At 47.8% G+C, this 22,238-nt stretch overlaps 1 protein-coding gene across 7 annotated transcripts in view; it reads left to right on the top strand.

Annotated features, from left to right (window-relative positions):
• Nucleotides 1–217: 217 nt before the first annotated feature.
• Nucleotides 218–22,238, top strand: part of LOC119188156 (La-related protein 4B) — a 90,797-nt gene continuing 68,776 nt past the window's right edge. For 2 of the 7 annotated variants that reach the window (XM_037436067.2, XM_037436066.2), the window contains exons 1-2: nucleotides 15,022–15,206; nucleotides 16,265–16,315. In XM_037436067.2, coding sequence (XP_037291964.2) covers nucleotides 15,096–15,206; nucleotides 16,265–16,315 — 162 coding nt within the window. In that variant the 5' untranslated portion in view covers nucleotides 15,022–15,095. Of the gene's footprint in view, nucleotides 664–6,235; nucleotides 6,309–15,019; nucleotides 15,207–16,264; nucleotides 16,316–22,238 lie in introns of those variants that run through there. The other 5 variants (XM_037436069.2, XM_037436070.2, XM_037436073.2 and 2 more) reach the window with 5 other exon arrangements.

The raw sequence follows: 22,238 nt of genomic DNA, 5'->3' as shown, positions 1-22,238 counted from the left end.
AGGTGCTGCCTAGCGCCACGCCGCTCGTAGGTGACGGCCCTAGCGGCAGAAGGTATGAACTAGAACGTGGGCGCTGGAAGAGGTGCTCTCTGGGCAGGTCAGGAGTGTAGTAGGTCATGGTTTTGCATATATGTGTGCACGTGACGTCTGACAAAAACCGCGTTTCATCTTGGTCATTTTAGTACACGACGCGCGACTAGCTACATCGGTGTTCGCTAAAAAAATTCCGAAAAAAAATTTTTTTTTCGGTGTCAACGCGAGGCAGTGCGGCGAAAACGGGACGCTTATCGGCTTAAGCGTTCGGGAAGTTTTATGTGCCGCTGTGAACCGCGCCAGTTGCCCGAAGCGACAAATACGTCGACGGAACTTGCGTGAAGCCGCATTTCGCCTCTGTGGACTGCGCTACAGCCTTCAGCGTTGTTGTCGTTCAGCTGATTGTGAACAACGTTCTGATTTTGAGCGCGCACTGCTCACCACGGCTACCCTACCACGGCTACGATCCCAACGCCGCCGGTCGAAGTCGCCGCCCGAGTCTAACTGGTGTCGAGGCTATGCCAGCGGTCTGCATAGTCGGACTGTCGACGTGAACTAGGAAGTTCGGAACAAAACCTTGTAATTTTTTGGCATCCTACTCGGCTAGGATTTGGACTCGTCTACAAATTCGTGAGTACCAGAGTTTACTATTTCGCGATCATGTCTCTTGAAGTTGTTGGGAGTTTGCTTCGAGCATGACATTGGCGCGGGCCAGTGGGACATACTTGGTACCAGTAGGCCTAAAACCACGAGGTCCTTTGAAATTGACTTTGCTTTGAATTGTGATCGTTAAACACACCGTACTAGATTCAGTCCCTCGTGCCCTTTAGTCGCTGGCGCGTGCGACAGCGCTTGTGTTTTCCTAGACTTGACTAAGCGAGCGCCCAAACGCAGCTTGTTTGCAAGGACGGGAGAAGTGGCTATCGCTTCATTGAAAGCGGGCAGTGGCGGAGGAGGTAGGAGCGATGCCAACCATTCTCAGCTGCCCGGCACTGACATTATGTTACGGCTCAGTAACACATTTGCAGCTCGGTGGGTTTTGACACGTCTCCAAAACAGCGAGCGGGTCTCGCAGTGTAAAATGCAGTATGGAACGTCGTGTTCGCGTCGGCGGCGGGGCGCCCTTCGCTCTTTCGCTCCCCCCTTACCCATATTCCTTTGAGGCATGTTTCACGGCGGCCGCAAATTGGGTTATTATAAATTTGCCTCGTCTGCTGCGCCTGCTAAACAGATGCGCCTGTACCGTTGAGAATCCAGAGAAACTGTCGTCGCGACAAAGTCTGGCTTCAGCTCTGCAGGAAGTTCCGAAGCGGTCTTTTTCTTTTTTTTTCCCCAAGATGTCAAAAACATGGCACTCGCCGGTGGGGTGGAATCTGTTCGGCCGCGCGTCTCGGTAGGCAGCAACTTTTAACGCCGCTTTGGATGGTCGTAATTTTTTTTTTGTCCCCCCTAGTTACAGCACGCTTTAATTAATCTTACCGGCGATTCGCGTCTCTTCTCGCTGCTAGAGAAGCGACAAATCTTCGAAGGCTTAGCGGACACAAAAATAAAAAAAGTGGCCTTTACCCTGCGGCCAGCCAGCATACCGACCTTGCAGTGATCACGTGCGCGGCGTTTCCCTTGCGAACTGCCGGCCCGATCGCTTTGGCGGTGATATTTAACTGTATTGTGATTCGAAGTTGTCCGCCTAGTTTGAAACGTCGCGGTGTCTTGCTAATTTTGCTTGTGATTGTTTCGCGTCTCTTTAACTGGCGGCGACCGCAGCCGTATTTGGTGGTCGGGTTTTGGACGCCGGCTGGCGTTATCTGCCAGAATCGCGTCTGCGGTCGCCGTGGCTAAACCTCACGCTAACGTGGCTGGCCAAGTGGCTGCACAAACCAGGCCCTTGTTTAGATATCTCTCGGTATTCGCGTTCTGTAACAAATCGTGCGTGAATTGCGGAGAGTTGCCGCATATCGGCGACGTACTAATCGAAACATGGGGTGCACTGTCTCCCGAGCGGGTGCAAACGAACCTTGCCTCGCCGAGGTCGCGGCAGGATTGTTTTCTTTCTAGTTATGTTAGTTCATAACTAGAAATCACTAGTTGTTAGTTCATAACTAGTGTATCACTACTCTCGGGTAAGCTTATTGTTGTCTTGATGCAGCTTTCTGGTATTCATAATGTGATCGCTCCACAAAAAGAGAGAAAACCTGTGCGATAGTGTACGATGGTGTGCATCTCGTCTTTTGACTACGAAGGTTCACCGTAGACTTCCAAATAGCATCCCATAATATTTTTAGATAATATGAAACTTCTTAACTATCATACTTTAAAGTTTGGATTACGAACCACTTGATTTAGCTCGCTGTTTCTCTTACGAGCATTGCTATATAAAGGTGTGCTGAGAACTACTAAATGAAGTGTTTGGCCGCGTTTCACACTATTTTTCTTTTGTTTCGTCAGTAGCACAACGTTTTCACTGTTGGATATCGTTTGGTTGTGTGTGCTGTGGTGTCGCATTTACATACTGACTTCGCTTTATGCATCCATAAAACCACTTATACAAATACGCAACATTATCATGCGGGAAAATAGTGTCATTGACATCAGTCCAAGAGTGTGGCACTACATTTAGTGAAATTATCTAGCCAGGATGCCTGATGGTTTTTGTGTGGTTTCTAGCTGGTCCATTGTGTGTGTGTAGACTTGCAAACTTCACTTTATTTAGTGCATATCTATTCCTTAGTACAGCCTCGTCTGAGTAGTAATGTTCAGATCAAGTCTGTTGCTAATCGAATGTTACCAAAAGTAGGCTGAATAGAGTGTCAAGTTGAAAAACAATTTATTGCTTAATGAGCCACCTTTTTAAAAAACCATCACTATAAAACAATGTTGACATTTCAGTATTTGCTACAACTAGCTTGTTGTTACACTGCACAATATGACTACATTTCGTTTCGCACATCAGCTGCAGCTTTATTGAAGCCACGCAAGAAGTCAACAAAACATATAACTTACTCTGCACGTCTTGTCGTTGGCTTTCGTGGTTATAAACGCTCTTGCTACTATCGGCCATCAAAAAACATAATTGTTGGAGTTTAAGTTCCAAAAACCGCAATCACTCGGATTATGATAGCGGCTGTAGTTGGCCGCGGAAATTTTGTTCATGTGGTGTTCTTTACTGGCTGGCGATTTTTCGCCATGTTAAAGTAATGGTGCTCTTATGTTCCAGAGATGCTCCTGTCATGGGCCTGATAGAAAAAATACTCGCAAAGCTTGGGATAATTTTAAATAAGCAAAAAAGTGAAACACCAAAACTCAAACGCAGTGCTGTCTTTGTGGTTGGTTGCAGCACAAACCGGTCACTGTGCAAGGCATGCCAATCTCGCCACCGTGCAGTAGGAAAGTGTCAAAGTGCGTATGCTCAGGGTAAAAGTGACCCCATTGAAACAGCTGCACCATGTCTGTTACTGACCGTGCTATGTGACAGTGAACACGTAGCCGTGAGAATTTTTCACAATGATGCCATCATAGCAGAGCTACACCCGTTTGGTGCTGCAAATAAAGCCCTCACTCGTTTCACAATTTCCTTACCTATGTACCATTAGTAAGCTCGCATTTCCTCCTGGCCATGTGCTCTTCCTCACCATACGAGGAGGAAGAGCAGTGAGCTCGCGTATCGGGGAGTGGACAAGCAGGTGAAACTGTTGGCATCACAGTGAACACTGATAAGCCGAACACTGCCGAAAGGGCCAAAGAGTAGAAGGGAAAGTTTCTTGAAATTTGTGGGGGCTCCCGTGGATCGTACCAGTGCTGCGTTTGGCATTATTGGTTGTGACTGCATTTTGAACTTGATGAGCACATTTACGTCAAATGTTTAAATATCGGAAGTGGTTTAGGGGTCTCTAAAGAACGGCCCAGATAACAGCAAGGAATTGACACTCTGTAGTCAAATAGTTGTGCTCAGCAGCAGGTGGCCAACTTGGGCAGTAACACATTATGTCAAATTTGACGTTTTGTCGAGGCAGATTTGATCATGCGAACACTTGCACAGATTCAGAGCTCTGTAGCAGCAGGCAGGCCCTCAGAGATAAGCACAAAGCTGAGCTTCTGGCATTGTAATATGAGAAATTAGCACCTTGAGTTTGATTCCAGGTAGATTGCCTATCTGTCTAAAGATGTTCAGTTGGTAGCTGAGCGATTCCTGCAAAACCGTGATTCATGAACTGTCTGAAGAACGGCGTGCTGCAAAGCTACAGACATCTATGGCAGTCCAGTGGGAGGGCAGGGTATCCAGGCCCTGTTCTATTCCCAAAATCGTCAAGATGGCCTAGCTCTGCAATCTGTCGTCAGCCGAGGTGACACTTTGATAAATATACTTGAAGGGGTCATGACATGGTCACCGAACAATTGACGGTTTTCGGCGAAAAACGAAAGTAAAAGGTCAAATATGCTTCCACAAATGTGAAAAACTGAACTGTAAGAGATAATTTCAGTTCAAAATAAGCCGTAGAAGTCAACGACTGTAAACTCCGCCCACAGCTATTTTTCATGGCGTGTGTGACGCAACAAGCCCTCGGTGGAGTGTCAAAAATCTGCTAGCAAACAGCACCTTCCCCCACGCGGTCAGTGTTAAGAGTGTTGCTTGCCGCGTGGTCCGCACGTGTCAGTGGTTTGCAAGTGTTGAGGTGTGTTACCGGTATCATCACCATATGCGGCGATGATGTCGTATACGTTGCACATTTTAACTCCATCGCCACCAGCTCAAATGACGGAAGAAAGCGTCAAAAACGGTGTGAACCAAGATCCCAACGACCTCGCCGTTGTGGCAGACGTTGCAAACGGCTTTCCGCAATGATAAGTAGCTTTATTTCAAGCGTGTCGGGTTGAAAAGCGAGCTTGGCATACGGAGGTCTATTGACGCTGCATTCGCTAGCAAGTGTTGCTTAGCGCCATGGAATTGGCGATGCGTGCAGATTTTTGTTGGCTAGCATACGTGCATGCACTACTTTCGGTGCTGAAGATAAGTGGTTGTAGCAATGCTGCGTGTAGGGTCTGTTGTTTTTTCATTCGTTAATTGCGTGCGTCATATGTGAACAAAGCCGAAGCGAACGGCATGTCGTTGCAACGCTAAGGTTACTTGCGTTATACATTTTGGCCGAATCTTTGCTTGAACTCTGTCGATTGCGTTCGGTTGCAGTAAAAAAAAAAACGGCAAGTGTGACGCTCAACAATGGCACTGTCTGCGAGGAGTTTTAATTAATATTGATCAGTAGTGACAAATGAGATACTCGCTGCACATTCACAGCACACATTTTGATCTCCGTAATTGCTTGCTGCAAGTACCAGCGCTACAAGGGTGGCGCTGTGGCATTGTTTAAAAAAAACCCTGGAACTCATTTAGTTTCAGTGGCAAATTGAACAACGCAGAAAAAGTTCGATTGCAAGAGCAGCTGACCACGGAAAACGATCGTCCTTTGGAATGTACACTGTACAGCAGCTCGCCCAGCAAGCGGTTTGTGACGTCACGGCTAGTGATCACGTCAGTGTTGCCACTCTCTCCGCCGCTAGCTCGTTTATAAAAATATTCAATTATAAGCAACGGCTTGACAGAATTCGCCAATTTTGCCAGTTCGTCTGTGAACATGCAAGCATAAACCCACACAACACAGAATATGGTTGAGAATTGGGTGTCATGACCCCTTTAAACCTTCGCCTCACAGGAGACTTGGGTATAGCTTATGGATGCTCAAGATGTGTCTGAAATGTAACGGAAATCATTAGCGCATTGTGAAGGTAACAAAGCTGTGCTGTCCATTTTTACTCTTGTAGGAGAGATCAATATGTTGTTTGTTGTTGGCCACTGGGAGTGTCAAGCATGGTCATTTCTCGGACACTGAAATCTGCATATAATCCAAGGCCAAAGGTTCACTCTACTATAGTTTTGCATGTCTTAAACAAAATGCAGCTTTGTAGGGCTGGTAACGTAAGTCACTTGGCCACCAATATGGCCTTTGTAAAAGGGGGAAGACTAATACCCTAGATGACCCCTCCTCCCCCTTCGGGCCCTCCCTTTGTAACAATTGTAACTCAAACTTGGTTCAACATGAAAATGAAACTAGGTAAGCTAGGTAAAAAAGAAGGCACTGGTACACTTGTCTCTGCTTGTGCATGTGTGTGCTCTTCCAGGAACCAATAGTCTTTCTGCTCTATCTTTCAGCAAACATCTGGCTTATCCCATGACCTCTGACCTTGGAGACGGACAGGATATTTGTTCGGACCTGCAACAGACAGTAAGCTTTCATTTGCTGCAACATTCGAGTCGGTCGTACTTTGCACTGCAGTACAAGAGATTTCTCAAGATAAATATGTTACAAATGCTCCAAAAGCTTACTTTGTACTTGGGGCCTCTGCACCGAAGCTCTCATTCTAACCACCTAGTCAGATGCAGATGAAAAATAACAAATTTGGGCACTTGGCAGGTTCTGTCCACAATGCTGATGACTTCAAGAATTTCATGCAGTAAGAGAAGTCTGTTAAGGAAAACAAAATCCAAGCTAGAATTTTCTGTTGGTAGCCTTAATCTGGTGAAAGAATTGAGGACGAATTCTCACATTGCACATGCAGTCTAACAAGAATGTGCTTCTTATCCATATGTACTGCTGCTAGCGTGTTACTGCTATCTTTTAACTCTTGGTTAAAATATCTTTTAACCAAGGGCTCATGCATCTCAACAGGAGTCTACCAAGAGTAAGTAACTTGTTTAAGTCATGGATCTTTTTGGATCTCTTTGAACATGGTTTTAGATTTCGACACTGAATTGATTGCCCTATACCATCAAAACTTTTTCATGGTTTTCGATTACCTAGTTTGTTTGCACAGATAGTAAATGTACTGGCTACCAATCTTTATGGTGCATCTTTTATCAGCGCATCACAACGCTTACGGGCCAGGCCGTCAAATCTTGGGATGGTATGGTGAAAAATGCCTTTAAACACATTTTATTGGAATTTTACTATGCACACCATTGAAGAGGTCATACACACAGCTCATGCTGCAAACAGGGATAAGTTAGGCCTATAGCAATTTTAAATCCACAAACTAGTGAGGTGCTGTCATTGGCTGTGTCGCGGCTGCTTGTGCTCATGTTCTGTGTGCGCTCTATATTACGTGCACGCCACACGCATGTGCCGTGGCTTAATTCAGGGTGCCACTTGTGAGCATAGACTCCTTTTACTTCATAATAAGCACTGTGTGAAATGGGGCGCCCAATAATATACAGTATATACACTTAATTGCAAATTGTGGTATATCTAAACAACAGCGGACTAAATACTGCAGTCAGAGTGGCTCATTCGGGCATTACCATGGCTTCTCCACCAGTTGACACAACATGCTGGTTTTTTGTGGCTTTCAAGTTCCGATAATAATGCTCTATTTGGTCACAAAAATGCACGGCCTTCGCACCCAACAATGTTTTTGATGTGTTCTGGCAGTTGTCGATTCCTTTAACATCTGCGAAAGTAGCATGAAAAGTTTGAAAAATGTAACTTGTGCAGATAACTGGGAACTAACTTTCTAGAAAAAAAAAGCAACATTTAATATACATGGCTGCAAAGTATTGGAAGGCCTAAAAACCCTCAGGCTTATGGTCGGCCCTCTTTACCTACCATGAGTTTTCCTTGAGTCTCTCTTGCTACTGGTTGTTTCTTTCAGGCACTTTTTTTTTTTTACAACGAATGCAAAGTACCGTGAACTCCCGAGCAAGCGTGCCCCTTGAAATGAGGGATGGTTTGACAAGATTTCGAAGGGAGGTGGGGTTCTTGCTTGGTCATAGATCAAAGTTCAAGATGGCAGTGGAAGATCAGCTGAAAATTAAAAATGCACACACATGCCTCTAATGAAATGCTTTATTGAACATGCACTCATTCAGTGTTTTCATTCGCCCTCATCAGAGAGATGAAAACTGAACAAAACAGTGGATTGGGAGAGAGGGGGCAGCATATTTGAAATCTCTCATAGAAGAGAAAGTGGCACTTGCTTGGGATTTTATGGTAGGCATCCTTTGAGCATGTACAGTCCCTGATGAGGCATGCTATTATTATATAGTAGTCGGGTAAACGCTGGTCTGCCTCTACAGTATGCCCCGCCGCTGTGGTCTAGTGGCTAAGGTACTCGGCTGCTGACTCGCAGGTCGCGGCATCGAAGCCCGGCTGCGGCGGCTGCATTTCTGATGGAGGCGGAAATGTTGTAGGCCCGTGTACTCAGATTTGGGTGCTCGTTAAAGAACCCCATGTGGTCGAAATTTTTGGAGCCTTCCACTACGGCGTCTCTCATAATCATATGGTGGTTTCGGGACGTTAAACACCACAAATCAATCAAATCAATCATGCCGCTACAGTATGTCACTTTTTTGGTTGTTCAACTCACGTACATAATTATAAATTTCCAGACATAACGTAAGAGCTCGCATATTTTTTAGAACATGCTGACCATTGAAAGCAGCCCATCGATACACTTATTGACATTGCATTTTGCCACGCATACACTTGTTCAAAAGGTTGTCTAAACTCTAGGCTTCACTTTGTTCAGTGGGTTATTTGAAAGGCATTCCTTGTGCTTGTACTCTGTTTGATACATCAGGCACAACATTGTGGGATCTAATGAGACCTCTTGCAGTAGACGCATGCACACCTCGAAATAGTTCAATAATTCTTCCACCCATCTCAAATTTAGACAGAGTAACTGGTAAAAATGCTTTGTGCCCGAGAAATCAAACAATCCCTGGTGTCCTGGGGTTGTTCGTACATTGTTCTTGATTACTTAACGTCTACATTTTTGTATACTTGCTTCAGAGATTAGCTCCACTAGTGCGCAACGCATTTGTTGCCGATAGCAGAAGTGAAATTCGTGATAGTGTTTAATGTGATGCCTTAAGTGCAGACCCATGTTTGGTTCCTACGGGCATTTACGATGAAAATGAAGCGCAAGATGTATGAAGTTACACATTTTGCTGACTGAACTTCTTTTGTTTTCGCTACATTGCACCTCATGTATGAAGCGAAGTGTGGTGTCCTGTATCCGGAGTTGCTGCATTGAACGCTCACAAACTCGCGAAAATTAGAGGGTACAAAGTACAATTTTTGCGGTTGAACTGCTGCGAGATATACATACGCTTGCTGGTGTGATTCGCCTAATGGCTTGTCGCTACCCTACATTTGCCCGGACCACGGTGCTGTCGTAATATTGAGATCGATGGGTAGACATCTGTCAATCACTCTTTTTTTAAACATCCACAGATTGTCCTGGTTTCCTTAAACTGCACGCAATACTTACTCGTACATACTTTATGGACTGGTGCTTGCTCAATGCTGTGCATTGCTCAAAAAAAGTTCAATGTTGGGCGAGTTGGTGTTTGGACATAACCATCTTAAGTTGTGCAAATAGATGACAGGAGAAAAGAAAGGATGAATACAAGGGAAAGCTGACAACTGATTTTTATTGATGGCAGGTCAACAGGTTTACACTTCAGCAAGCTTCCAGGCGCACCATCTCAATGACCAATAGATGTAAAAGGCAGAAATCGTCCAATAAGGCACGAAAGCAATTGTACATCTGCATTGTACAGCTCATTCGATGTATCGCTCGCACCGTTCTCACTTGCTTTCCGGCCAAACAACAAAAAAAAGAACTTGTATACCCTAGTAGCATTTTTTATCAGGAAAGAAGGTGAAAAGAGTGTAAACGACACATTGATTACACTGAGCAAGTCAAAAATTCAATATTTTGTTACTCTTTGTTTGGTCATTTCTGCTTTTTACATTTATTGATGATTGTGACTGTTTGCATGCACAGCTTGTGGATGTATAAATATGTGGATCTATCCTGAATGAAATTAGGCATCAGTTTGTGCCTGTGTTCATCTTTACCTTTCTGTTGACCGGCCTACTCGTGCTACGTTTGACGGCATTACTGTTCGTTCCATAGGTGTTCTATATATCGTTATTGGAGCCACCGTCTGTTCAAGGAATGACATACTTCAGGTCTCGCATTGTCTTAGGCTGCTTGAACATATGGTACATTCAAACCTTGATATAACGAACCTGGAGATAATGAAATATTGGTTATCATGAAGTAAAGAATAATAGTCTTGCTTTAGATATAGTGTTTAAAAAATGCTTGTATAACACATTTTTGAATATAACAAACATATTTTTGTGTAGTAGGCAACTTTATTATAAGGAGGTGTCAGTGTAGAAGCTTACTGCTTCCGTACTGCCTCTGCTATTGGCGTGGCTGTCTTGGCTCTGGGTATCCCCAGTTCTTGGGGCTCCCAGCTTGTTGGACGCTTCAAATATTCACCTGCACTTCAAAGGCTCTACTTTTACTTCAACTACCTTTTCTGTGCACATAAAAGTTAAAAAAAAAGAAACGCACAGAGGAGTGTGCACGCTTATGTGCCATTGCTCGAAGCACCACATACTCTACTGCCAACAATCTGACAAACTTCAGCAGTAGGTTCCATTATTTACTTTTACCTGACATTTGTGCCTGCCTCTGAGCCCAGAGGGTGCCTTGTTATCGGTAGAATGTCAAAGAGGTGGCAGTGCATTTCGTAACTTTCTAGCGTCTCAGCTCCTTCTGCATGTCCTTTGCATAGCGGGTAGTTGGTACATGTGGAAATGGATAAAAAGTTAGTGTGGACCACGGAAACTGAGGTAGAACATGATGGGACAGACTGGCACGTTGCGTTATACCTATGTTTTCATGGTCCGCCCTGGCTTTTTATTCATTTTGACAACGAATGTTGTTTTCAGCTGGACATACTGCTTTGTTTTTGTTGGCAAAACGAAAGCTCGTCACATACGCAACATGCGGCGTTGTATGCGAAGCGTGCCCTTGCATGCAAACTCTCCTTCCAGCTTCTCTCTCTCTCTGTGCGTGTGTGTGTTTTGTTCTGCATGCATGACTCGCCAAAGTAGCCAAGCACGGAAAGTTTCACCGTCAAGCTCAAAAATGTCGGTTCGATTCACAGCCACAGCTACCGATGGGGCTTACCAATGGGTGCATTCCGATGGGGGTTATCAAACGCAACAAACATATATTTAGTTCATTGGTTCTTTGCAGTGAACTTGAAAGTTAACATGAGCAGGAAAAAGCATACCAGCTGGCATACTGTGTAACCGCCAATTTAAAATATTATTATTGGACATTGCGCCACACAACAATACTATTGTAAGCTGATGCAGTTGCATAGAATGGGCATTCACCCTTGGCGTCAGTTTGAAGGCAGAAACCCGCCGTAAAAGTAAAGATATATTTTTGTGTATTCACAATATTTCAAAGGTCCCTTGTGAAGGAATTGTACATGAGGTGTAGACTTACTACAGTGTTGAATATGTAGTTACTGGATCGCTGCTTTCGAGTTTGTTATATTGGAATGATGTGCAACATGTGGGAGCACATTCCAGTCTTGTGCTGAGTCGAGAGACAAAGGAAAAAAAACGTTATGTCCTAACTTTTTTGCTACGCCTGCGTAGGTTAGCAGCCTCCCAGCCTAAACTCATCGCTTCGGCCCAGTCTAGTGACGTCACGTTCGGGAAAGGCGCTAAATTAGCATATCCGTTGAGCGTTTGGCGCGAAGACGTCTGTCAGCCGCGTATGTAACGTGGCGGGATTTTCTTGCGTACTATAACCTCCTGAGTTCCAGCTATGGCGATTTGTCCAATATATTGGACATGAAATACTCCGTCACTACGAAGACATCAGCGTATTTTCACCCTTAAGAACCAGTTGTCCAATATTTTGGACGCCTACTAGCGCCATCTATGAAGTTTTATCGAAGTTGGGCCAGCGGATTCCAAAATAAAGAAGACAACATGGCGACGTTCAGCGGAGCAGCGTTCTACGGCGACCGCCGGAGAAGTAAGTGCTGTTTATAGTATTCTTTTAACTGTTTTAGCGTCCTAAGGATGAATAACTAGTAAGGTAATGATAGAGGCGCATGTTGAATGGAAAATTTCAGTTGCGCATGTGCCTGCATTTCTCTGCTAGTGATTTGATAGTGCATGTCCAACACGTTGGACGCTGGCACTCAAGGCCGTCATTTCGAATGTAGAAACGCGGCGCGTTGAACCTGCGTTCATTTCGGTGTCGCGTGGCGTTTTTTGTGCGTGGTTGTCTTTTTTATTTGTGCATGGATAAAGCGTCTCTCTTTTTGTTCAGGGGATAGGCCTCGTGTGTCGGATGACACGGCGGAGAAGATACTCCAGCGAATAGCTCAGGGCAACTCGTCAGACCTCGACTTGTCGGACAGTGACGATGACACCATCGTTGATCCAAGCTTTTCTGCGCCCCTTCAGGGTGTTAGCTCCGATGAGGATGAAAGCGGTGATGATGGCCCATCCACATCTACCAGCAAGTCAGCTAAGGTGTCCTGGAAGCGGCTCCAAGGGTAAGCATGTGGCGTGATGTATTGTGTCTTTGTGGTCACAGTTTAAACAAAAGTGCGAACACGGGACGGTGTTCTCTCTCACGCTAGTTCATTTCTTTTTTTTTTTAATGCAGGCCAGTTCCGACGTGGATTCCGGATTTCATTCCCGACGCTGTTGATTCTAGTGCAGCAAGGGTTTCTTGGACTCCATCAGACTACTTTTGTCAGTACGTACCTGAACAGGCATACGAAAAAATGGCAGATGCCATGAACAGAAGCCATGTCCACGAGTCAGGGCGTTCTTTGAACGTGACAGCAAGTGAGCTCAAAACTTTTTTTGGGATATCGTTGGCGATGTCATGCTTGGGCTACCCCCAGATACAGATGTATTGGAAGAAGGAAACACGACTTCCCCTTGTTGCTAATCACATGGCCCGCAATAGGTATTTTAAGCTGCGACGCCGGCTTCAACTTGTCAATGAGCATGATGTGACAGAAGATGAGAAAAAAGAAGACCTGCTTTGGCGGATAAGGCCACTGGTCTGCTGGATGCTAGAAGGCTGCCGAAACCTTCCTCGCCCAGAGCATGTATGTATCGACGAGCAAATGATACCATTTACCGGACGAACGCAGCTCAAGCAGTTTGTTCCGCGTAAGCCAAACCCTGAAGGGTTAAAAAACTTTGTTCTTGCTGCACCAAATGGGTTGATCCTCGACTTCGAGATCTACCAGGGCAAAAAAGCACGAATTAGTCCAGAAGCTTCCGGCATAGCGGAAGCTGCAGTTCTGCGGTTGGCAGAATCACTCAAGCCGGGCACAAAGCTCTATTTTGACCGTTATTTTGTATCGGGCGCCCTTCTTGACAAGCTTCAACAAAAGGGCATTGCTGCTACCGGGCCAGTAATGAATAATCGGCTGCCGAAAGGTGTAAAACTGTCCAGTGAAAAGGAGCTCAAGGCAAAAGGACGAGGTGTGTCCGAAGCATGAATACGGCACGGCAAGAGCCAGGTAGTGCTACGATGGTACGACAATAAGGCCATCACAATGCTCTCATCAATTCATGGCCAGGAGCCGGAAGACACCTGTCGCAGGTGGTCACGCAAAGAGAAGAAGTACATTGATGTTCCACGACCTTACATCATTGCTATGTACAACCTGAAGATGGGCGGTGTCGACCTGGCTGACAGAATGATCAGCTACTATAGGATCAAGGCGCGCGTAAATAAGTGGACCATCAGGAGCATATTTCACCTGTTTGACATGGCTCTTGGCAATTCTTGGAGGCAGCATTCGGAAGACTTGCGTGCACAGAAAAAGCGACAGAAAGAAATACCCAAATTTCTGGAGTTTCGTCTCGCAGTGGCTGAATCACTGGTTGAGCAGGGCCATATGAAAGAAAATGCTGAAAGCGACAGTGAAACTGAATGGGTTCCGCCATCGAAGCGCGCTCGAAATACAGTTTCTGCAATGCACCTCCCAAGGCTGGCAGATACTGCAAACGCTGCCCGCTGCAGGCTTGAAGGATGCAGTATGAAGACGAAGTTCTTCTGTACAAAGTGCCAGCTGTTCTTTTGCCTAACGAAGGAAAGGAACTGTTTCGAGTCGGCCCACACAAAGTAACCTTCTAACAAAAATAATTTGCAGGTAGCAAATTAAGGTCCTTTTTTCTTTGTATTTTGTTTAATATTTGCGAAATTTTGAGTAATAAATGGTTCTTCCAGAATTTGTAACAATTTTCTTTAGTAAAGTAGCTTCGTGTTGCTGCAAGCCCACTACTTCACAATTTAACTGATTAGGTTCCATTGTCCAATATATTGGACATCACGCCATACCAAAACCACAGACATTACTGAAATAATAAGTATCACTTTTTATCTTTGTTATCTACACACCCAGTTTTGAAAGTTTCAGGAAAATCTGTGAACCTAAATCCAACCCGGAAGTCAGGAGGATAAATACTCGCGCGTGCCAGCTTGTTTCCGCTCTTTACTGGCAGCGTTTCCGGGCCGTACCGATAATGACCTTGGAGGTCGCCGCGGGCGGCTCGAGAGCAAGGTGTGCGCCAGAGGCGTTCTTCCTTCGCCTCGGGGGGCGCGCGGGGCTTCGGGGGGGGCACCTCTGGCAGGACGAACGTGTGGCGGCGGCGGCGCACGAAAGCGGGACGCGACGACACCTCCTTCCTCGGCTGTAGAGCGGCAGTTTCCGTCTCGGCCTCGCACGGCGGTTGCCGTATCCTAGTTTCGGTTTTCGCGCTCAAGTTTGGCTGGCCTTCGAAAGGAGCACTTGTGCTGCCGCTCCGCGGTGTCTCGCACACTAGGCAGTGCGAGTCGCAGTGTTTTCTCGCCGCGTAGGGCCCCCGCGCGCTGGCGACCCTGTTGCGCCTACCTCGTGGCGGGTGTCTCGAAGCCCCTTCGTGTGGGCATAGCGCGTTTTGTCGGTCAGCCGTTTGTTGCGGAAGTGCGACGGAGCTCGCTCGTCCCGCTGGCGAGGGCTGCCGGCGCGCCGTTCCGAGCGGGCGTAGCGGAGAGAGAAGGTCGCCGCGAGGAGGAGGCGTTGCCAGGGGCGACGTCAGCGCCGCGGTCCGTCCGTGCCGCAGCGGCGGCCGTCGGGAGAGCCGTGGCTCCGGAGTCCGCCGCGGTCCCGGGCCATGGTCGAGCCCTACGTCGGAGGCGCCCTGCACCCCGCAGCCTGGGACTGGCCGCCGGGGGCCCCGCTCTGCTGTGCCGCGTACAGCCCGCGCTGCTTCATCATCCAGAAGGTGCGCAGTCAGACCCGCTCTCTCGGCGCGGCCCCCGCGGCCGGCGAGCCGCGCTACCAGATGGTGCGCCGGCCGACGTGGAAACGCGGTCGCCGCGATCGGCTCTTGCCGCCGGAAATCAGCTCGTGCAGTCGGGCCACGGGGGGACTGTCGCTGCAACGTGAAGGGGGGGGGGGGGGTTGGAGGGGACTGCTGTCCCACGTTAAACTCCTTCGGTCCCCCCACCTCTGCCATGCAGCCGACAGTGCTCCCGTATGTGCCCCGCATAGCGCGACTACGGCCCGATCAACAGGTGTTGTTCTCGCGCTGCGCGACGTGTGGCTTGTGCGTCTTTTTCCTCGGGCCAGTTTGGGTTTATTTTGGTGCTACACGCTCGGGCGCCCCGCTTGCCGAGCGGGCCCGTATGTGTGTGTGCGTGCTCTTTCGGTAGCCTCGCCGTTGTGGTCGCCGCCGACTGTGATTGTCGTGGGTGTCTTGTGTGTGTTTATTTCGTGTGGCGTGGCTGTTTGTTTTATTGGTGTGTGCTCTCCTGCGTAACGCTTACGCACCGTGTTCCCGTAAAGCGCGCGACCTGTGCAGCAAAGCGCGGAGCTTTCTCCACCTCGTCGTGTCTCTCTTCTCTCGTGTTTCGATTCTTTACTTTTAGCACCGCGCGCTCGTAGCGTCGGGAAAGCGTAGACGTGGCGGCGACTGCGTCGCCTCCATAGTCTGTTGCATTTCCACCCGCATGCATGTTGCTATTGCTGACGGTGTTTGTTCTGTTCCACTGTGTATCTCCCTGCCGTTTCACTGTTTATTCGGTGGTGCTTCGCCACCAGTTCATTCTTCGCACCGCACCGTATCATTTTCAGTTCGACTTGTCTGGCTGGCGTGCGTGCTTCTTTTTTTTCTTTTCTTTTTGTTTTCGACCTTGGGAGTAGCGGGATGCCCGGCGATGATTTCTCGTCTCACGACTAGCTGCCGGCCTAATCGCGCGCACGTGATCCGCGTGTTACTGATTGTCGCTTTTCCCCCTGTTTTGATTTCTCGCTTTGTTTTTCTTCTTCGCACTTTTACAGAATTCCGGCAGTGCCGCATCGGATCGCATGTATTTGGACAAGTACATTGACGTAAGTTTGGCAGCTGTCAGTCGGGTACCTACTACCACTTTGTGACGTTTTAAGCGCGGCTTCGAATTTCCGTAGCTGCTAATACTTGTGCATACGTTCGTGACGGGACGCCCTTTCGATGCTACGTGCAGTTCAAGTCTTTTTTGTCATTTTCATTCGATGCAGTTGGCTTCGTTTACGAAAAAAAATGGCGCACAGCCAGCCCGCGCTTGTTCTGCTCGCTCTTCTTCCTCGTTGTGGAACGGTTGGCCCCTGCGTCAATCGCTGCGCTGTGATATTCCCAGTTTTGGTTCGTAGTGGCGGTTGTTCGTGAGCAGCTGGAAGCTTTCTAAATTATCCATGCGGGACGCAGTGTGTTCGTTGACCGGGCCACAAGGGGACGACTGAATTCTCTAGAAGGTTTGACTGTCAAAGCGACGCGGGACCAGGGTCCTTTAATGGTTGACATGTCTAGTGTCAACTTTATAAACTTCACTTGACGAAGAGCACTAGGTCAAAGGCTTTTTTTTTATTATTATGCGCACGAGTTAAAGTCGTTAAATGACTTAATTTGACTTCGGTTTGTTTCGCTTGGGGACGGCGCGAAACGCGTTGCGGCGTTTGTTGTGATCGGACGCTTGCCTCGTGATTTTGCGTTCTCGACCTGGCTGTTTGTGCGGAAACAAAAAACTAAACAAGTTGTATGCGCCCCGTTCTTTCTCGAAGGTGGTTATATTGCGGCTTTGCCCGAAGTGGCGCTGCCCGATCAGGTGAGACCACTCGTGTAGGCGGCAAAAGCGGCGCTACATGGTCTGGCGGCGTGGTCTACTATTGTGCGTTAGCGGAGCTTTCTATTCTTGCCACCACTCTCCTCTGTTGTTTTCACTTGGGCAAAGCACTCACTGCGGCTACTGTTAAACAAATACGAATGCTGTCGCTCATTGTAGAAACACTCAACCGGGATCTCGTTTCCGAGCGTCGCGCCTTCCCGATGTCGCGCTGGTTTTTAGCTTCGCTAGTGCACAGTTATAACCGTGCCACGCGGGCAGAGACAATGGCATTCACCTCCTAATGCCTTCAGATTGAATGTCATTCGCGCGGTGCCACACGGATGAACGAAATGGCATTCGCCAGAACTCATTCGACTGAGAAATGCGTACTCTCGACGGCACAGCTGATGAAGTAATCGTATAAAACATTTGATTTCTATTGGAAGGTAATTTTTCGCTTATTTTATTTGCACTAATCACTTAAACAAGTGCTTAAACACTTATCTTCAGCTGGTGGACGCTGTAAAATAAGTGCAACGGGTGCCATTTTGTTTTTTACGCTGCGAACCTAACTAGCATTGATTGGCTTAAGTTGCTACAAGGCCGGTTTGCAACGTCGAGAAACAAAGCAACGATTGAAGTCATACGGCAGCGTAATATGCTTATTTATACATTTATTTATTATCTGATATGTATGGTGCTTGCCCCGCCGCGGTGGTCTAGTGGCTAAGGTACTCGGCTGCTGACCCGCAGGTCGCGGGTTCGATTCCCGGCTGCGGCGGCTGCATTTCCGATGGAGGCGGAAATGTTGTAGGCCCGTGTACTCAGATTTGGGTGCACGTTAAAGAACCCCAGGTGGTCAAAATTTCCGGAGCGCTCCACTACGGCGTCTCTCATAATCAAATGGTGGTTTTGGGACGTTAAACCCCACAAATCAATCAATTATGTATGGTGCTTGTAAACGCTTTTTTTTTTTCATTGCTACCAACCCAATGCTCACGAGGAAGGTGCTGCGATCGACATCGTCGAGTCAAAATGTCATTCGCTTTGGACGTGTAGCAGCGCCGCCGGAGAAAATGTCATTCGGGAACTGAATGCCTTCGCTACCGAATGTCATTTTTCTATGCCCGTGTTACACATATTCGGTATGTGTGTGACACCTTGTCGAGTTGATTGTTGTTTGTGCGTGGAGAAGCGACACTTGGACGACGGCGCGTGTACCATGCGGGTGACCGTCCCTGCTGGAAAGGTGGAGTCCGGCTAAAGAAGCACGAGGAAGTTTTTTTAGCGTTCCGCGTACAGGCAGGCCTCCGCGATGCACGACCAACTTGCGTGCGACCGTCGCTGACGCATGCGCAGTTGACGCCTCCCGCGCGAGCGGCCCTCTGCGCTTTCTGCCGGAGGCGGCGATTTTTTTTTTTTTTTTTTCGTACCGGACAAGAAGTGACTCGTCGGGGCAATGTCTCAACTCGTTAACAGTCGTAGTACTACAAGAGAGAGAGAGACAGGGCGCAACAGGGGCGACCTCGTTTTCCCCCGAGATTGCTAGTTAAGGAGAGCGTATTTTAATTGTCAAGATTCTGGGGGGGGGGGGGGGGCTCATCTGAGTGTACTCGGTCGTGGGTGCGGGAATAACGGGGCTCGTTTTTTTTTTTTTTTCATCTCTCTCTCTTTCCGTTCTGTTTGGCGCAGCGAGAGAAAATCCAGTCCAGCCTGAAACGAGCACGATTCTTGGGGAGTGCAAGGCTTATAAGGATTTCCGATTGCTTGTTCGCCCGCCTCGCTGCTCGAGGCATTATCGCCGGCCGTGCCTGTTGGCGTCACTTTCGTTTTTATTTTTTTTACGTCTATGTACGCCGCGCGTTAGGGCGTCCATCGACAAAATTGAGAGAGAGAACCGCACTTGGGCCAACAGGCCCGGCTGTGGTGCCCGTGATCATTTTTTTTTGGTCTTGTGACGTATTCGCGGGAGTCTGCCGCGGCAACGTGATGGCTACGGAGCAGTAGGTCTGTGCGTTCGGCTCCAGTGGGATAATAGTGTAAATCGACAGCTTTTCTACCGCGTGTCTATTGGGTGGGTACTCTTGGAGGGCCGGTTGAACACCAGAGATAGGCCGAGAGAAACACTAGTGTTCCAAACATGAGCAGCCTGGGCGAGTTGGTATTGGTTCATATTTGTAAATGTGTGTGTGTGTGACGGTAGACACAGATACCCACCGCTGTGGTCTAGTGGCTAATGGTCTCGGCTGAGGACCCGCAGGTCGCGGGATCGAGTCCCGGCCGCCGCATTTTCGATGGTGCCGAAAATGCTTGAGGCCCGTGTGCTCTAGATTTAGGTGCTCGTTAAAGAACCCCAGGTAGTTGAAATTCCCATAATCCTCCACTACGGCGTCTCTCAATATCATGTGGCAGTTATGGTATATTAAACCCCGACTATCATATTGATATCCAAAAAGGGTAAAGAGGACATGCGCTCGTCCTTTATATTCATTATAGCGCTGCCCCCATTTCACATCATCTTGAACCCAAAACAGCTCGCCCACCTGTCACTAAATCCCGCCTTCTGCTTTCGTCTATCGTCCAAGCATCGTGAAGAGAGTGCACAGTTGCGAGTGCGTTTTGGTAACTTACGCTTTCGTAATGACATAAATGCTTTTCATGTGGAGAATAAAAAGGGGGGAGGGAGGACGAGGATAAAGGGATGCCACCTTAAACTTGCCGCGTCGCGTCGTAGTGATGTCATAGACTGGCGGCGTTCGTTAGGTCCTCGACATTTTGTCCCGGGCGCAGGTCCTGTAGCCGGCGTTTTGATGGCGACAATGGTTTCGTTGAGTAGGCGCCATTCACGGGTGGTATTTGTCGGTGAGTGTTTTTTGCGCGTCCAAAGGCTTCTTAAAAGGTGTCAAATTGCAGGAAATCCTATCGAACCTGTACGGCCGAACTACGAAACGAAAACCTTTGAAATTCGTGATCCGAAGCAGACATTCAGGCGCTGAAATTTCTCCGCGAAATATATTTTACCTTCATTGATCGATACGGTAACGACGGAGGTTTCCTCGGAATAACTTGGCCGATGCGGTGCTTCACGTTGTAAATTACTTATACAATTGCCAGGTGACTGGCCAAGGTAAAAACCCAATCCTCGTCCGCTTGCAGCGTCCCAGGGATATTTCGTAACCCGCCCCATTGTTTTGGGGCATTAAACGGGCCCTGAAACACTTTTTTCCAGTAATCGTGCAATGAATTCACTGGAAAAGCTGATTGTATCACGAATTCAACGCCGCAAAAATTTTAAGAATCCGACCAGTACGTGCGGAGTTGAAAATTTGTCACACGCTGCAATCGCATTCTCTCGTCCCAACGAAAGCGCTGCAAGCTAAGCAGGGAGGGATGGCAGGGCCACAAAGAAACGTCAAGCGAGCTCCGTGACCTTGAGCACTTTTTTTTTTCTTCGAAGGCGCGGCTTTATCAGTGGTGATCGCGCGTGGACAAGTTGCGGCCTCCTGCGGCGATATCTGTAACGAGTGAGCGTGCCATATTCAAATCAGCCAATGGCCGATAGATGGACTGGCTACGTGTGCTTTTTGGGCATATTGCATGATTTGTCGATAGAAGAGGAAGCAATCTTTAGCTGACTTTGATCATTTATTGTGAATTGTAGTCCGCGTGCTGTGTTCTTCTAATATTTGGCTCGCGTGTTGGTCAGAGGAGCCTCTACTGCCGATCGGCAGCGTTTTCTGACCATGCCCAAGAAGCGTTGCGGGGTCCCTTTTAAAAAAACGTCGACAGTTTTTTTCACGAAAGGTCGCGAACGAGGGCGCTGTTCCGGAGGGAGCCCCGCTCGGCGAGGGTGTGTGTGTAAACGCGTTGAGCGCGCTTGACGCAAATGCGGAAGTGACGTTGCAGCTGATCAAACGTCCATGTACGCGACGAAGGCCGTTACACATGCGTTGCGTTTCCTCGTCTTTTCCCTCCTGCTTACCGCCTATCGTTCCAGCTAAGCCGTGTCATCAGGGCTTAAAGAATCCCAGGTGGTCGAAATTTCCGGAGCCCCCCACTACGGCGTCTCTCATAGTCATGTGGTGGTTTTGGGACGTTAAAACCCACATAGAATCATATCGAGTAATTAGGGAGGAGGAGGGAATGCGAGATCGTTTTCATTCATGCTTCTCTTATTTTTTTCACCGTCGTCATCATCCGCCTATTTTGTGTCCACTACACAGGAGAATATCCTCCCATAACGACCTCCAATTAAACCCGTCTTACGCTCTAGTGCATTCCACTTTATGTCTGCAGATTTATTTGGTAAATTTTGTAACTTTGAAAAGCCAGGGTAGGTGCCATTTTGGTTGTACATATTCTGAACGTTTTGCGCGCCTCGGGGAAGCGAAGTGGACGAAGAAGGAACAATACGGCACGACACAGGCTCGAACTGACATTGATGACAAACGACGTTCTTTGGTCGTCTCTATTTCGTTTCCTCGTGGCGCTCGGGAAAGATTACTGCCGCCAACCTCTGCTTGCTCTCGGTCGTTCTCGGCTGCACATTGCTACCCTTGGAAGCCACTCCGTCGCCCAAACTGACCACTGGTCGGCTGTCCTGCTGTGTCCAACTCTCTTCTCGTACTGTCTGCTAAGCAATCTGCCACCCCTAGTCGTTCACTCTGTCGCCTTTCCTGTCTCCGAGCGTCGTTAATTCGTTGTTCCCGTCACGTGCTCTGCTGTCCTTATATTCTTATTGAGTTCCGGCTTCCGATGTCAATACCGTGTCTACGGGAGACGCAACTTGCTTTTCAGTGACCCGGCCATAGATAACGAACGGCAAAACAAATTTTAAACGTACCTCCTATTGTTGACGTAACTATGCTCAGCTGCAAGTCATGTCGCACGTCACCTTAGGGCGCAAAGCGATGTCATAACCAACAAAGTGCGCGAAAAGGGTTCACTTTCGTCATATTGCGTGTCATTTTAGGTCGGTGTCAGTAATTGGGGCGCGTTAAAAGCATTCCATCGTCCGCCGACTTTGTGTGACTGGCTACGATGTTGACGACTGCGTAGGATCCATTTTGACGTGGCTGGTGTAGTTTTATTATCATTATTGTTTCGGTCTGCTACCGCATTTACGCGTGAACCGCCGGAACTGCCTAATGCTGCTTATCCACCGTAACAATATG

The sequence above is a fragment of the Rhipicephalus microplus genome, chromosome 1 (assembly GCF_043290135.1).
Source record: "Rhipicephalus microplus isolate Deutch F79 chromosome 1, USDA_Rmic, whole genome shotgun sequence".
In the NCBI taxonomy this organism is placed as follows: Eukaryota; Metazoa; Arthropoda; class Arachnida; order Ixodida; family Ixodidae; genus Rhipicephalus; species Rhipicephalus microplus.
This window is presented reverse-complemented; position numbering and strand designations above follow the sequence as displayed.